Source organism: Tupaia chinensis, unplaced genomic scaffold (assembly GCF_000334495.1).
Source record: "Tupaia chinensis unplaced genomic scaffold, TupChi_1.0 Scaffold000074_1, whole genome shotgun sequence".
Lineage (NCBI taxonomy): Eukaryota > Metazoa > Chordata > Mammalia > Scandentia > Tupaiidae > Tupaia > Tupaia belangeri.
Genome location: NW_006159534.1, coordinates 6,217,724 through 6,235,205, shown reverse-complemented (window position 1 = coordinate 6,235,205; position 17,482 = coordinate 6,217,724). Strand labels below are relative to the sequence as shown.

At 38.9% G+C, this 17,482-nt stretch overlaps 1 protein-coding gene across 3 annotated transcripts in view; it reads left to right on the top strand.

The window, feature by feature from the left end:
* DNM3 (dynamin 3) overlaps positions 1-17,482 on the top strand; it is a 662,543-nt gene that overhangs the window by 611,965 nt on the left and 33,096 nt on the right. For all 3 annotated transcript variants that reach the window (XM_006142350.3, XM_027768010.1, XM_006142351.3), the window contains one exon: positions 13,034-13,198. In XM_006142350.3, coding sequence (XP_006142412.1) covers positions 13,034-13,198 — 165 coding nt within the window. The remainder of the gene's footprint in view (positions 1-13,033; positions 13,199-17,482) is intronic.

Sequence of the window (17,482 nt, the reverse complement as noted above, 5' to 3'; positions counted from 1 at the left end):
TATTTGAGTATTTTTGAGGATTTCTCTTGAAATTAAACTCAAGTTTAATTCCATCATGGTCGGTGAAGATGCTGGGTATAGTTTCTGTGCTTTTGAATCGGTATAGGCTTGCTTTGTGCCCAATAATGTGGTCAGTCTTCAAGAATGTTCCATGTGGCAGCAAGAAAAATGTGTATCTCGAGGCTTGGGGATGGAAAGTTCTATAGATGTCTGTTAGATCCATTTGATTTATGATATTGTTTAGATCTTTTATCTCTTTACCTATTTTTTGTCAAGATGATCTATCCAGAGGGGATAGTGCAGTGGTGAGGTCTCCAACAATTAGTGTGTTGCAGTCTATCTCCCTTTTTATATCTAGCAGTCTTTCCTTCACATATTTGGGTGTTCATGTGTTAGGCGCATAGATATTAATAAGCGTTATATCTTCTTGCTCGATTGACCCTTTTACTACGATATAGTGCCCTTCTTTGTCTCTTCGAACAGTTTTTGTTTTAAACCCTATTTTGTCAGAGAATAGTATTGCGACTCGAGCTCTTTTTTGGTTCCCATTTGCATGGAAAATCTTTTCCAACTCTTCACCAGTCTATGTATATCTTTATCCATAAAGTGGGTTTCCTGTAGGCAACAAATAGAAGTTAATCTAGCCAAAAACACTTCCATAGAAACATTTAGAATGAAATTTTAACAAATTACCAAGCACCCATGGCCCAGTCAAGTTGGCACATAAAACTCAACATCACAGACTATTTTTATGTTCACCTTTACTTCTGAAGACTTTTCTCTTTGGAAACATTTTGGTTCCTATATGTTAATAGGAACTGTTTTATTTTTTTGCTTTTTTCCACTAAAAAATAAGCTTAAGGAAATTTGTGTCAGTTGATTCTAATTTCAGCTTTCTTTTTTTTTTTTTTTAAGAGAGAAATTTTTGCTATATGGTGTGCGTGCTCGCTGGAGAGAGAGAGAAACAGAGAGACAGGAAGAGAGAAATCACCCCTCAGAGAGGATAACCATACCACAATCCCTTTTCCTTCTTTCTCCTCTCAGGATTTTGAGCACACATACACACACGCCTGGTGTGAATTTTAAGCCACCAGTTCTAGGACTTGAACTACAGTCAACTACATGGGAGTTCAGCGACATAACCTTTATGCCATCTGCTGGTCCCTCTAATTTTAACTCTTTCAAAAGAAGGTTTTTTTAAAAAAAATTACTAACAAAGTTAAATTTAAACAAACAAGGGTATATTTCACAATATGCAATCCTTGAAATTTTTTTTTCTTTTTTTCAAAGAGATTTTTGCTTTAGGGCATATGAGCTCACCAGAGAGACAGAAAGTGAGAAATCATCCCCTAAAGGGGATGGCCATGCTGCAATTCCTTCTCCTCAATTCTTCTCTTAGTACTTTTGGGCTCACACGGACACACAACTGGCATGACTTTTAAGCTGCAGGGTCAGGGACTTGAACAGCTGTAACCATTATGCCATCTGCCAGTCCTGAAACTTTTTAGCTCTTTCAAAATTTCTAATCTGAAACCAAAAATGATAGTGAGGGGTGGGATTATTTTTAAAGAAACCATTTAAATTATTCTGTTTCAATCATTTATTGTTTGAGTCAAATGTGACTTTATGATAAACTCAATTTAGAAAGATTTAGCTTTTCTCAAAGTAAATATTCATAATTTTAGAAAGGATTGCAAATAAGATTATTTTAGTAAGACTGCTCTGTTTTTGTATTTAAAATACTTGATATATGAATTTTATATTCATGAACTTATATGTTATATAAAGCAATAGAGCTCTCTGGCTAGGTTAAAACTAGATTGAAATTACTATATCTAGAAAGACTGCAGGATATATTGTTATCCACATTTTTGTTTATAGTTGCAGATAAAAGCAATTATTTCATTGCATCTTTTTAATTTTTTTTACATTTAATCACATATCTCTTTATAGTGTACATTTTTTTCCAGCATGAATACCATGCATATCAGTCAAGAGAAAGATACTACATTATAATCAGCAAGTAGCTTCTCATTTTTTCATCAATTAAACATATTTTTACTTTTTGTTCTTCTGCTTTCCCCTCCCTCCCTCCTATACTAAACTTTTTTCACCTTTTATTGATTCACAAACTTCTTTTTTTAAGAGTATTTTTTTGCTTTGTGTGTGTGAGTGTGTGTGTGTGTGTGTGTGTGTGTGTGTGTGTTTTGTTTGTTTGTTTGTTTTTGAGAGGTTTTTGCTATAGGGTATATCTGCTTGCCAGAAAGAAAGAGATACAGAAAGCGAGAAATTACCCCCCAGGGGGGATGGCCATGCTGCAATCCCTTCGCCACCATTCTCCTCTTGGGATCTTGGGCATGCACCCACACGCACCTGGCATGAGTTTAAGCCACTGGATCCCAGACTCAAACCACAGTCAACTACATGGGCGTCCAGCAACGTAGCCATTAAGCCAACTGCTGGTCCCTAGAGTTATTTTATTTAACTTTATTTATTTAAATTTGACAAGAGAGGGACAGAGTGAGCAAGAGAGAAAGAAAGTGAGAGAAAGTTGCCAGGTCCGGGACTCGAACCAGTCAGCCATGTGTGAGTCCAGTGCCCTTAAGCCCATGCCACCTGCTGGCCTGGATTCACAAAGTTCTTAATTAAACTAAAAATATGGAAAATTTGGTCTGTTATTTATACAAAATTCCATAAGAATTCAACTGCTGATGCAAGGCAACATATACTATTGTAATATTTAATGTAACCAAATAACCATTCTGCCATAAAATAATAATGCTCACAAATATTTTCCAATGGCAGACGGGTCAGGAAGATGGAAAGGTTTGTTTCCATTTAAAAAAAAAATAACAGATTGCTGAATCTATCAACAACTCAAAAGAAAACAAAAATCATTAAATCTGGAAGACAAAGCATAGAAGAAAATCAATAATGTTTTAGTCAAAAGTTCTAGAATTCTATTTCACCAGTTCAGTCTCATGCAATTAATCTTTTTTTTTTTTTAATTTGCAGTGTTACTGTGGTCTGATCTTTCCGTTTAAATCCTAGATGTTAATATTCAACATTATCAATATTTCTGGACTGGTCCCTACAATTAAGTTGGCCATTTTCTTGGTCATTTTTTGTTCTCTTATTTCTGTATGTCTGTCTTTAGTTTTCCTAGGATAGCACTCCCTTCAGAACTTCTTGAAGAGCTGGTCTGGTGTTGGTAAATTCTTTCAGGTTTTATTTATCTGAGAATGTTTTGGTCTCTTCTTCCCATATAAAGGATAATCTTGTCAGGTATAGTATTCTTGGTTGAAATCTGTTTTCACTTAACACTTATATATCTGGGACCAGCAGTTAGCGTAATGGCTATGTCACTGGACTCCCACATAGTTGAGCATGGTTCGAGTCCCGGAACCGGCAGCTTAAACTCATGCAGGGTGCGTGTGTGTGCGTGCCCAAGGAGCAGGGTCAGGCCCACCTTAGACATAGATGGATTCTTGCTAGGTGTTGAGCTGGAAGGAGAGGTTGGAGCAGAGGCTCTTTAGTTAAAGGAGAGGGGCAAGCCCACCTCAAACGCAGGTGGATTCTTGCTAGGTGTTGGGCTGGAACTCAGTGCATCTAAAAGGCAAATACATTGGGGCTACAGGTGGCATGGTGGTTAAGGGCACTGGACTCCCACATGGCCGATCACAGTTCAAGTCCCAGACCTGGCGGCTTACTTCCTCTCTCTCTCTTTCTCTCTCTCTTATTCTGTTTCTCTCTTATAAAATTAAAATAAATAAATAAATAAAGTTAAATGAAATAATTCTTTCAAAAATAATAAAATGCAAACTCAGTGACTGTCAGTTACATAAGGCAAATCTCTCCACTCTTATTCTTTCAGATTTCATTTACTCATCATCCAAGTTATTTATTAGGGCTTAGACATCTGCTAGCACTGCATAGAAATAAACATCCTCTGTTTGGAGATTTTTTTGGCTGAGAGTTAAAATAAAAAAGAATGATAGAGAGCTGCATTAAAATTAGGGTGGCTCTTCATTGTCGTCTAATTCAGTAAGCATTTTTTAAATCCTGAGAGTTTTCTTTCAGTGATTTAATTTCTCATTGATTTTATATAGTTTTATAATGTGTATTATGAGGCTACATAGAGATGAAGAGATTAAATGTTATATGGGGAATAAAAAGGTAATAACAGGTAAAGGAGAAAAGAGGCAAGGGAGAGTAAAGTGAGAAAAACATCAGTAAAGTTCAGCCCTGCCCCTTACCTTAGCGTGAATCCATTGGGCAACCTGAATGGATGACAGTCAATGTTTCCTTCTGTATAATGGGTGTGTCTTGCCAAATACACATCTCTGCTGCTTCCCAGGAATTTTCTTTTAAGCTTTATTCATTTTTTTCTATGAGTGATAGACACAGATAGAGACACAGCACCCTGATGAGGGTCTTGACACACAATCCAACCCCAACCAACCTCCAGTTTTGAGCATGCGTGTGCCTGGCATTCCTCAAGGAGATCTCTAGATGCAAACCAATGACCTACCCATGTAAGCCACCTCATGGTGTATCCGTTTTACTGCTGGACTACCATCCAGCCCCAGCCAAGCATTCTTTTTTTTTAATAATTTTATTTAATTTTACTGATCATTATTATTATTTTATTTGACAGGGCCAGAGAGAGGGAAAATGATACAGCAAGCTCCTGGGTCTAAGATTCAAACCAAAGTCAGCCATGTGGGAGTCCAGTGTCCCAACCACCAAACCACCTACTAGCCCCCCAGCCCAGTATTCTGAGTATACTCATGAAACCAGCATTCTGGTTCCAATCTGTGGACATTCTCAGGTCGAGTCATGAAGATCTTTATATCCATCAGACAACCACGGTGGATACAGACAGTTAACGTGGGGTCTTCAAAATGTTCATGGAAAATGTGTATTATTTAAAAACTGGGCCAGCTGGTGGTGTGGTGGCTGAGGCAGCTGGATCCCACAAGACCAACTATGCAGTTCAAGTCCCAGATCCAGCAGCTTGAAAACATACTTGGTACAAGTGTATGCCCAAGATCCCAAGAGGAAAATGGAGGAGAAGGAACCGTGGTGTGGCCATCTCCCTCTGGGGATACTTTGTCACTTTCTCTCTCTTTCTCTATCTCTGGAAAGCACAAACACCCTCTAGCAAAAAAAAAAAAAAATGTACAAACTGTGTATGGAATTCAATTTTTTTTTGGCATCAAAATAAATTCAGATTTTAAGTGCATTTTTTTTTGTGGACTTTTTGATGTACCCTCATATTTATCCAATCCATACGAAGAGATTTTGCCTAGAGACCTCCATTCTGGGAATCCAAGTGACTTCACTTGCCATATTAGAATGCCCAAGCTATTGAGAGCCTAGTCTGTCAGCTTCCTTCTGAAACAAAAGCTCAACCCATCAGGAAATGTCTTGTGTTGGGTTTTTTTTGTTTATTCTACAATATTTATTAGGCTCCTGCTCTATGCAGGGCACTACACTAAGTACCGCAGAAAAAAGTAGTGAACATGTTCCTTCAGTCCAGTCTTCATCTTTGAAATTCCACCCAAATTTTAAGGTTCTTTTCAAGTGTCCCCATCCATAAAGACTTGCTCCTAGCACGTCCATGACTCTCGGATTGATGTCAGTGCCCTCACTGATAGGAGAGGAGCTCACAAGCAAGGCCTTTGTTTGTGCCTGTATTCCTCCTAGCCCATCTCTGACATAAATATTTGTTGAATTGTGATGAAATGATGAAATGCCTTCACAAGGGCCAAACTACAGCCTAGCCTGCCTGCCAAGGCTTTCTGGGGCCGGTTTCTCACTTTTTGTCAAGTTTAGTTGCAGACCTTTCTAGCCCTAGCAAATTAGAAGTGGATGATTGAGAGTTGTGAAGGTTTTCAGTGAAAACATTCATGATATCATGGAAAATCCAAAGACACCATTACCATGGTTACAGCATTGATTCACTAAGAAAAAGTTCAATGATATTTTTACTCCTTCTTTAATTAAGGTAATGGAGAATTATATAATCAGAGATGCTTTAAAAAGGGGAAACTTTGATTATCTGGAAAAATCACTGGGATGAGTCTCAAAAAGTTCATGTGGAGGCCCAGCATCTGTGGTACAGTCTAGTGAACTGAACTGCAGAACTGGAAGCCATACACTGACTGTGGTTGTAGTCTCTGGCCTGATCAGCCTTGTCAAATCCCCCACACATACCCAGGATCCTGGTGTGCTGGAGGACTGGATGAAAGATATTGATGTGTGAAGGGACCAGCAGTTAGCGTAATGGCTATCGCTGAACTCCCATGTAGTCAACCGCGGTTTGAGTCCCAGACCTGGTGGCTTAAACTCACACATGGGGTGTGTGTGGGTGTGTGTGTGTGTGTGTGTGTGGCAGAGGTGTGTGTGTGTGTGTGCCCAAGATCCTGAGAGGAGAATGGAGAAAAAGGGATTGCGGCATGGCCATTCCCCCTGGGGTGTGATTTCTCAATTTCTTTCTCTCTGTCTCTCTCTGTTTTCTGACGAGTGCATGCGCCCTATAGCAAAAACCTCTCCAAAAAAAATAAATGAAAAAAAAGATATCGACGTGATGGAATGCTCCAGAAGATGATCCTCTTTTCCCCTCCATCCTTCTCTTGTTCTCTCTTTCCATCTCTTGTATACGTATGCTTTATCGTGAACTTTTTTCATCTTTTTTTTTTTTAAGCTCACAGGCAATGCATGTTAAGAATAAACTATACATGGATTTGGGACCAGCAGTTGGCGTAATGGCTATGTTGCTTGACTCCCATGTAGTCGACCACAGTTCGCGTCTCGGACCCAGTGGCTTAAAACTCACGCCGGGTGTGTGTGCGTGCGTGCCCAAGATCCCGAAAGGAGAATGGAGGAGAAGGAATTGCGGCATGGCCATCCCCTCTGGAGGGTGATTTCTTGCTTTCTGTCTCTCTGTCTCTGTCTGTCTGGCAAGAGCACACGCCCTGTAGCAAAAACCTCTCCAAAAAAAAAAAAAAGAAAAAACTATACATGGATTTCATAAATGTTTCAACCAAAGTGAACTCAAACTATAATTCCACTTTTCCACAAAATTTTCAAATCTCCGCCTAGATCTATAGATTATTGATCTCATTGTGAGCAAACGCAGCAAACACTTTTTCACATGATAGTCTTCTTGTGTGCATATTACTACCAGGAGACTTTCTGTTACGATTATTCCACTTTAGAGAACTGAAGTCACCAGGATGATTTTTATCATTTCAATGGCCATCAAATAAGCCTATGACATAAAAAAAGAAAAAGAGAGAGAGACTCAAGGAAAAGATAAAACACATAGAAAATAGACATCCCATCAAACCCAAACCTTCTGCAACAGTTACTTCAAGGTAGAGTGGACATTATTTATTTGATGCTTTCATTCCCTGCCCCGTGTTAAGATAGTAAGCCTTGAAGAGAAATTTTTAAAATAAAAAATGTTATAAAAAGCCTATTTTTGCATGCTATGCAAATAATTTCGTAAGAAAGTAAGTTATAATAATTATTATAACTAACTTCACATTTACAGTGCTGTGGGGTTTTTTTGTTTAAATTGAATTAGATTTCTCAAAAGCTAGTCTTAAAAATCTGCAATAGGAAGGCCTCTCCATTGTATTTTTGAGAAGAAAGCTGGTTTCTACAATATTATTCACATTTTGTAAACAGCATCAATGAACCTGCACATAAAAGGTTAAATGTTTGCAGACCATTCTTTTTTGCCTCAAAGATCAGAGACAAATTACTATTTTTATTTTACATTCCCTTGATGAGGATAATGATAAACAGCTGTCACTTCAGTGCTTTGACTGCAAAGAATCCTATTGCAATCCTATAATTTAAACAAAGAAAAAATACATAGTCATACACAGTAGACTTACAGCAAAGAGCATGGTAGGGAATTTGGTGTGAATTGGGGTTAGAGAAAAAAGAGCGTTTGCTCTCCACAATTTCTCAGTTAAAGAAAAATGCTTTCTATGAGGGTACTTCAAAAAGTTCATGGAAAAGAGAATTATAGTAAAATTTTGAAATTCATACATAGTTTTTCATGTGTATTTAATAGTAACTTTTGAAAACCTTTTGTATACAGAGTTCCTCCCCATTTATATTACACAAATTAGAAGGGGCAATAACTGCTTCTTTCTTTCTACAATTGGAAAAAAAATCAAATTCGCATTCTGAATTCTGTGCTTCCCCATCAAATTCATTGTATTATCAGAATAGCTAAAATTTGCAAGTGACCACGTGTCTACCATTATTTCCAAAAGTGAAAGAGAATTTCAAATTGTTTTAGTGGTTACTTTGAAATGCCTCATTTTTTCTTTAACTTTGAGAATTAAGCCAATATTCTTCATTTATTCTATTTATTGTATCTATTTTCTAAAACAGAAAGTCAGTGGCTTTTGGATACTTTGATATACAGAAAATAAAAACAAGGCTAAATATTAAGCCTGATGTAAAATGAGAATATTCAGTATTTTTAATTGGAAATGTTGGTGGCGATATCATTTTTCTGTATCTTATATTTCTGGAGGTTCATTTAACAAATGCAATTTGGGACTAGCAGTTGGCATAATGGTTATGTCACTGGACTCCCATGTAGTTGACCATGGTTCAAGTCCTGGATCCAGTAGCTTAAACTCACGCAGGGCGTGTGTGTGTGTGTGTGTGTGTGTGTGTGTGTGTGTGCCCAGAATCCTGAGAGGAGAAGAGATTGCGGCATGGCCATCCTCCCAGGGGGGTGATTTCTTACTTTCTATCTCTCTCTGTCTTTCTGACGATTGCACATGCCCTATAGCAAAAACCTCTCCCCACCAAAAAAATGCAATTTATTCTGCTTCTTTTAGCTCAAATTTTTTTTTATAAATATCAATACTTGAATGATACCTTCTTCCTAGAAACTCTTTTTGTCGTTGTTGTTAGAGAGGCAGAGATCTTTACTATAGGGCATGTGCGCTCACCAGAGAGAGACAGACAGACAGAAAGCTACCCCCCCCCCAGGGTGATAGTCATGCTGCAGTACCTTCTCCTCCATTCTCCTCTCGGGATTTTGGGCACACATGCACATGTACCTGGCATGAGTCTCAAGCCACCAGATCCAGGACTTGAACCATAGTCGACTACTTGTGAGTCCAGCAACATAACCATCTCGTCATCTGCTGGAAACTCTTTTTACACTTATGACTTTATCCATAAAACTGACTTGAAATACTGTGAATATTTTATTTTCATGATACTTCTTGGGTTTTTTTTAGACTTAAAGAAACAAGAATGGTTTAGGTCATACTCATCTTATATCTATCGAACAAATCTCAGCTCTTAATGCCTAAATATATATATATATATATTTTAGGCTGACAGTAAAATATATATATATATTATATATTAGGCTGACAGTAAAAATTATATTGTACCCACCTCCTATGGTTGTGGTATAGAATGGCTATATGAAGTACTTAGTACAGTATCTGGAACACAGTAAGTGGTCAATAAATGTCCCTGGGAGAAGTAGTGGGTTGATATCAACATGCCATCCTTCCCTGTTGCTAAATACAATAGCAAAATCCAAGAATGTTTAGACCAGAGAAACAAACTAAATTGTTTTATATTTATTGTGGCGGTTTATACTGCTTTACATAGAAGATGTTTTCTTCACAAAACTGTGAGTTTTCTGTTCTCATTTATATGCATACTTTCATAATTACTTTATCAATAATCTTCATTACTACCAAGTAGTAGTGGACCCTAAGTCATCAGCTTGAAGTTTCTTTGGTTTTCAGTTTCTCCAGATATTAGGGATTCCTGGAGACCTGAAATGTACCAAGGCGACCTCCTCGACTTGAGTCAGCTCATTTTTAGTATTAGTGTTTCCATCTCCTTTTCTTCCTCTTGTGCACCAAGCTCTGGGCAAGGTGCCGAGAGGGGGAGACAGATGAGACCCCAGAGCCTAGTAGGAGGCGAAGCATAAATTAAGCTGGATGTTAAGCAATAAATGTGAGCACAAGGCCCAAGATGAGTGCCAAGAGGGTGGTGGAGCGTCTGGGGCCATCGGGAGCTGGTCTGAAAGAGGCAATGGTGGAGTAGGACTTTGAGAAATGAAAGGTCTTCACAGGTGGCAAAGAGTGGTAGGAACAGGGATTTGGGGAAAGAAATAGCTTGCAGTAAACGTGGAAGTGTGTGGGCGAAGAGGGATATGTATGTGTGTGTGTATAGTTTGGTATTTTTATATTTGTATTGAAAATGTGTTCTGCTCAAATTTTTATCTAAAGTGTCAATGATGTGTGTTGAGAGTCAAGTAGCTCTCTTTTTGTTTTTCATGCCAGAGGACATATGTGTACAGATGAGAGAGAGAGAGAGAGAGAGAAAGAGAGAGGAATGTCGCCCTCAATGGGTCTTGTTATGTGCAATCCCCTTTCCTTCAGTTCTCCTTCCTGTCACGATCCTGTGCTTGGGCACATGCTTGGCATGTTTCTCAGGTTGACGGGGCCGGAACTAGAATTCTGGTCAGCCATATGGAATCCAGCTTAGTCTGTTCAGTGTTCGATCGTTATGCTACGTACTGTCCCAAGCAACTCTCTGTTATTCCATAAATATTCAGGAAAGAAAGTAATAAACCAACACTTATCAAGTAACCCTGAGGCCCTCCACTAGGTCATTTCATGCACATCATCTAATTTTAGCTGCTACAGGTTTTCCAGGCAAGTCTATCCTCTTCTTAAGGATAAAGAAGGGAGTCTTAGTCACATTAGGTAACTGAAGTATAGCCACACAACCAGTGTGATTCAGCTTAAAATTTTCACCATTAAATACAATACATTGAAATGATATCGCAATTACCACAACTCTCAGAATTTTGAAAGAATTTGAAGATATAGAGACCAGCAGTTAGCATAATGGCTATGTCGCTGGACTCCCATGCAGTCAACCACGGTTCAAGTCCCAGACCCAGTGGCTTGAACTCATGCCAGGCTCATGTGAGAGCATGCCCACCCAGGATCCCAAAAAAGAGAAAGGAGGAGAAGGGACTGTGGCGTGGCCATTCCCCCGGAAGGTGATTTCTTGCTGTCTGTCTCTCTGTCTCTCTCTCTCTCTCTTTCTGGCGAGCACATGCACCTTATAGCAAAAAAAAAAAAAAAAAAAAAAACAATAAACAAAAAAAACTCTCCAAAAAATAAATAAATAATAAATAAAGTTAAATACAAATCATTCAAAAAAAAGAAAAAAGAATTTGAAGATTTAGAGTGACTTTTATGCCCCAGAAAGGAGTATGGACACATGGCTGGTTTTATTTCACTGCCACAGCTGACCTTTCCTCTGTCGTTTCAATACTGCATGGTGCATGCACTTACCAGTGAGACGGAAAGCAAATAATCACCTCCCCAGAGAGGGGATGGCCACACCACAATCCTGAATCCTCCATTTTTGGGATTTGGGGCATGAACACATACACACACACACACACAGCATGAGTTTAAGCCACCAGGTCTGGGACTCAAACTGCCTAGTAGCCATGTAGACTCCAGCCGCCTTAACTGACCCAGTACTAACCAGGCCCAACCTACTTAGCTTCCAAGACCAGAGGAGGTTGGACACATTCAGGGTGGTATGGCTATAGACCATAACACTGCTTTCTTTCCGTGATCAAAAGAAAAGAAACAGTGTGGGTTCACAACTGTCATTTTTGAATCTTCCAGTCCCCTGTGTTACTGCTGAAACAGTAAAATGTCTCAACAATGTCCTTATACTGATACCTATGGGATCGTACTCTCAGGATTGGAAATGATTGTTGTATTTTAGAGTGAGCATATATTATATTAATTTCTTTTATGTGTTAGATATTTTTGAGAGAAGCCCATATAAATTATTAGAGCCAACTTCTGTCTTTGTTACTGTTGGTTTTGTAGCCTATAAATACAGCTTTCATACATGCATATTAATTCAAAGGAAAGGGTTGCCATTTATAGACCCAGGTAAGCTAAGTAAGCACAGCGCTTTGCCTAGCACTGATTGGATGATTGAAAACCTGGCAGATCAAAGTATTTGCATTTCCAAAGAAAAGTACTTCATGTCCACATTGGAAGCAATAAATTATTTCTTCTTTTCACATCCATAATTAAATCTTTCCAAATGCTAGAAAGTAGCCAGACCACTAGCAATATCTGTATCATGTTCTGGGGCTTAGATGGTTCAACCTGACTTGAAATGGAGACCATTTGTTCTAAATTGATTTCAATGCCAAGCCAATAGGTCAGTCCTTAATGATGAAGATGCCATTCCAGCCCAGCCTCTGGTGGATAAGCCAAAATTAATTAACTGAAGTCCCTTAGTATAGGAAACAGATGCCTCTCTCATGTTGCACAAATAAATTCTTTGTGTTTAGATGTGTTCTGTCTTATTCAAAGAATAACAAGTTGGAAGTTAAAATGGTAAATTTTTCACAACGGAGCCAGCCTTTAGTAGTGATGACAGAAGCACGGGTTGACATAACGGAATTCCAGTAAGTGTATGGAAGAATGAATTATCTTTTATATCTCTTATTTTGGCTCAAGTCCAGCCCTAGGAGATTTAGTTCATGAACTGGGGCTGATCCCCATGCTGATCCGCTCCAGAGCAGACCTAGAAACACCAGAACTCCACCAAGGTTATTTCTAATCTATCGAGCCCCTAGAGACTCCTCCCAGAGGTTTACATCTGCATCTCATGTTTGGATTCAGTTCTTTGGCCTGCTTGCAAATGGTTTAGGATTAGATTGTTCTCTAGAGATAGGTTGTTAGGTGCACTGTTTATTTGGTTATTCATGTCAACATTCATTCAGAATTAGAGGACTTGCTTGTCCTAGAGCACGGCAGACTAAAAATAGAATAAAAAAATACAGAATCTGATCTCTTTTTAGAATTAATGGTGATATAAACTCTAAAAGTGCTAAACAAAAGCGGATCATCTGATAACGTCTGGTATTGTTTTTTTTCCTGAGATAATTCATGCTTTGTTTTTATTCTGTTAGACTGAGAATGATGAGAATGGCCAAGCAGAAAATTTTTCCATGGACCCACAGTTGGAGAGGCAAGTGGAGACCATTCGCAACCTCGTAGACTCCTACATGTCTATTATCAACAAATGTATCCGAGATCTAATTCCAAAAACAATAATGCACCTTATGATCAATAACGTAAGTGATTACTAGATGTCTCCTTTTAACGTCTAACACGTTCTAGTGTGGACACGTCACATATTCTCTTCAGTTTCTTTGTGATATTTTCTCATGACTGAAATACTTATGACTCTGGTTGACCTTTTTCCGTTACTAGTGGACAGTGACTGACTAACGAAAGAATGTGAAAAAGGAAACTGGAAACTTCTAGTAGCAGTACTAGGTTCCCACTGGTTCTCTTCTAGAAGGCCATGCATTGGCTTACAATAAAGCAGAGCAAAACCATAGCCAGGTCATTGTATAAAGTAATTACAAAACTGCACTCCCTGGCTCCTAGACCTTGAGAGTAAAAGCAAAGCATTTCTTTTCCTACACGTGTGTGTGTGTACAATATTAACATTATTTTCATCTCCTTAAAACTATGGATGCTGTTTTAATTTTGAAATGGGCTTCTTGCCTTAACCCCTTGACTACAAAATGAGGCAAATTTGATTGTTTAGGGTAAGCATGTTCTAATTTCAAATCTCAAAGTATTCTGCTAGACAGGCGCCGATGGGTATACTGTCCAGTGTATCTCCCTCTACATGGTTATTGATAGCAGTCAGAGTATGATATCTAAATTATGTGGTCAGGATCGGTCCTTTTCATAGTTCATTTTTTGAAGTTGTTATTACAGGGCATGTGCACTCACCAGAGAGAGACTGAGAGAGGGAAAGTGAGAAATCATCCCCCAGGCAGGATGGTCCCACTGTAACCTTTCTCTTCCAGTCTCCTCTCAGCATTTTGATGCAAATAGACACACACCTGGCATGATTTTTAAGCCTCCAGGTCTGGGATTTGAACCGCACAGCAGCTATGTGGGATTCAGCACCTTCACCTTCACACCACCTTGCTGGCCCCAATAGTTAACTTTTTTAAAGCACAATTCATGCCACAAGTTACTTGGAAAATTATCTTTTAGATCAAATAGGCTACAATGGAGTATTTTACAATGGATTTCTCTGAATAATCTTGTCAAAGGTGACACCAAGAATTTTATTCCTAGTTATCTTCTAAAAATGTCTTTTTATTTAAACCAATGATATATTATAGTAAGAAATCAAATTTAGAAGGCAAAGTAGGGCAAAGATCCCCAAACTAGAATTCAGGAGAAACCTCGATTCTGTTGGCCGAAAGCAAGTCACTTAACGTGTGTCTGTTTCTCCAGAAGTAAAATACTAATCACAGTGTATCTGGCAGGGATTTGTTTCAGACAAATATATATAAAAGCATTAGGAAAAGTATAATTGTAAGAAATTAACATAGCTGCATTTTTACGAACTATTACGTGCCATTATCTATATTTCAAGATTCCTTTCAAATGTTTATTTCTAAACATGACAACTCATTTCACTGTTCGTATTCTCAACATTCCTTCGCTGTAAGAAACTCCAAGAACTCATGTGAACAATCTTGTTTTTAACTACCTCTATTTTCATACACTTTTCGCACATTCAAACAAGGTTAGCAGGATGCTTTGAAGGAAGAGCAGCAGTTAAGTAATAAATCGAAAATGTGGAAACTATACATTGTATTCTTAAGCTTCATGAATGACCCGCTGTGTGGAGTTGAAGCTGGTCACTTATAAACTACAGTAAGAACACCAAGGTACCTCACAGAACCGTCAGAGAATGTAATAAATGTGGCTGCAAGCCATTTCGAAAAAAAATATATATAAATTACTAAACAAATAGTCTGTGTATTTTGAAAATTACCCTCTTAACTTTACCTAAATGAATTCAGGTTGTTTTGCTGTAGTATATCCAGGCACTTGCTTATTTAAACATTTTCCTGATTAAGGATCATTTATCTTTTCACTGTTTTAGCGAGAGTCATTAGTGCTGCCGTCAGTTCAAACGCTGCTTTGCTCTGCACTGCATTAAATCATCTGCACAGGAAATGGCACTTCCTGTCTATAGCTGTGAGGACTGGCTTGACACAAATTAGTTAAAAGGAAAAAAAAAAAAAGCAAGAAAGCAAAAAAGCCTATCGCCAAGCTCTCCTACTTTCGCCTTCTCAAGACACAGTCACACCACAAAGAAATGTATGGGTAACTTCCCTAACTTCTCGCTGGTATGTTTGCTTGCTTCAATGATAGGGGCAAGCCCCCACCTCCAGGGTATATCCTTGGAGGGAAAGCTCTGCTCCTTGTCTTGGGAGAGACCTCGCATAAGAGTCATGAGAAAGGAGGCTTCAATTAAGACCGGCTCTCCAAGGTCAGATTTTGAAGCAGAGACTAATAAGAATGTGGAGAGAGCAAAAGTATCACGTAATGCTGAACCCGTATGAAAGGATGGTTAGCTTTGTTTGAAATTAAGTTTCTCACCTCTGAAGAAACTAGTTTTTACTATCTAGAATGACTGCTTTTCTTGAGTTTTATCTGCATTTGGACTATATATCTCTCTCTCTTTAGCTATAGATAGATAGATAGATAGATATAGATATAGATCTTTTAAAAGATATAGTTTAATATATATAATAAATATTATCTATTTAAAATTGTAAAATTTTATATATATATATACACTATATACACACTACATATCTATATATACACACTATAGATAGATAGATAGATACACACACACATACATATACACAGTATATATATGAATGTATACACACTCATGGGCCAGTTCTGTAACCTAGCAGTTAAATGCTATGCAATGGGAACCAGATCTCACATAGCATACTGGTTTGAATCCTGGCCCGGGCAGCTTGAGAAATATGCCTGGCATGTGTACATGTATGTCCCAAATCCTCATGGTTTAGAGGACTGGAGGAAAAAAGGTTGCAACATGACCATGCCCTGGTGAGGGTTCCTTCTGTCTGTGTCTCTGGTGAAGCACATGCCCTCTGACACAAGATAAAAGATGCTCCATATCCTCAGGGCATCTTTTTTTTTTTTTTTTTTGGAGAGGTTTTGCTATAGGGCACGTGCACTCGCCAGACAGAGACAGAGAGACAGAAGGATGGCCATGCCACAATCCCTTCTCCTCCATTCTCCTCTCAGGATCTTGGGCACGCACGCACACGTGCTCGGCGTGAGTTTAAGCCACCGGGTCTGGTACTCGAACTGCAGCCGACTACATGGGAGTCCAGCGACATAGCCATTACGCTAACTGCTGGTCCCCAGGGCATCTTATCATGCAGAATATCTAAGCCCTTTTCACTCTTGCCCATAGTGCCCTGTTGATTGCTAGGAGACAGAAACACAGTAAGCACCCCATACTGAGCCATGCATATGATGATTTTTTTTTAAAATTGACTTTAAGCAAAGAGGTCTTTAAGTGAGAGACTTAATGATGGAATCATGAATAGTTTGATTCCTAGTTCTAAATTCAACTCACTTAATCCTGCTGCTTCTATAAATGACTTTGGGTGAAAAAGTTACTTGTTTCTCCAGAACCTATAACCACTTCACCAGGGGTCATCTATTTCTCCCTGGTCTGTGGAAAATGGCACTGTGGCCGTTCCTCTTTAAATGGGAATGGCTGCTCAGCCCTCTGCAAAAGAAAATGTTTCAGCCAACTTTCATAAAGTTCAGAATTTGGTGGGCAGTTTCCTTTGAAAGTTTACATTAAGTGATCTGCCACTCAAGTCCTCCATATGGAATTGTTTAAGAAGTTTAAAGCCCAGCAATAAATGCCTGGCTTCAGACATACTGTAAGCCTTTGTCTATTGAAATGCAGCAGCTGTTTCATTACTTAAACATACCAGGTAACAGCACAAAGACACAGCAAGTTTATGGCAGGCAGTCGGTCGCTCTGGACGGGCTGCGGTCCAGCGACAGAGATTCGTTCAGGACTTCAAAACTAACACACACCGAACACCCCATTTGAATGGCCTCTCCTCCGTGGTTCACCCCACCAGAATTCTCCATCAGAGAACCAAAGGGTGGGTCCAGCTTTACTTTTCAAAAATGAACGGCAAAGTGGCACGTATTTCTGTTTGAACACCCACTGATTGCCTGTTGTCCCTCCCAACCCCCTTCACAAATGAAGAAATCGAGGCTCTGAGAGGTTAGGTGACTCGCCTAAGATCACACAGGTGGAGATGAAGACTGAAATCCAGTTCTTCTCATGCATCCTCTAGTGTTCTCCCCATTTCGGCGTCAAATAACGCATAGGACAGGATTAGGAAAACTCTAAATCAGCCCTTTCAATCTAAAGAGAGGGTTCCAACTCCCTTCCCACAGGGCATGAAGGGGTTATCATCCCAGAGGGCTGATTTTTCTTGAAGATTTAATTAGGGTTTGTTTGG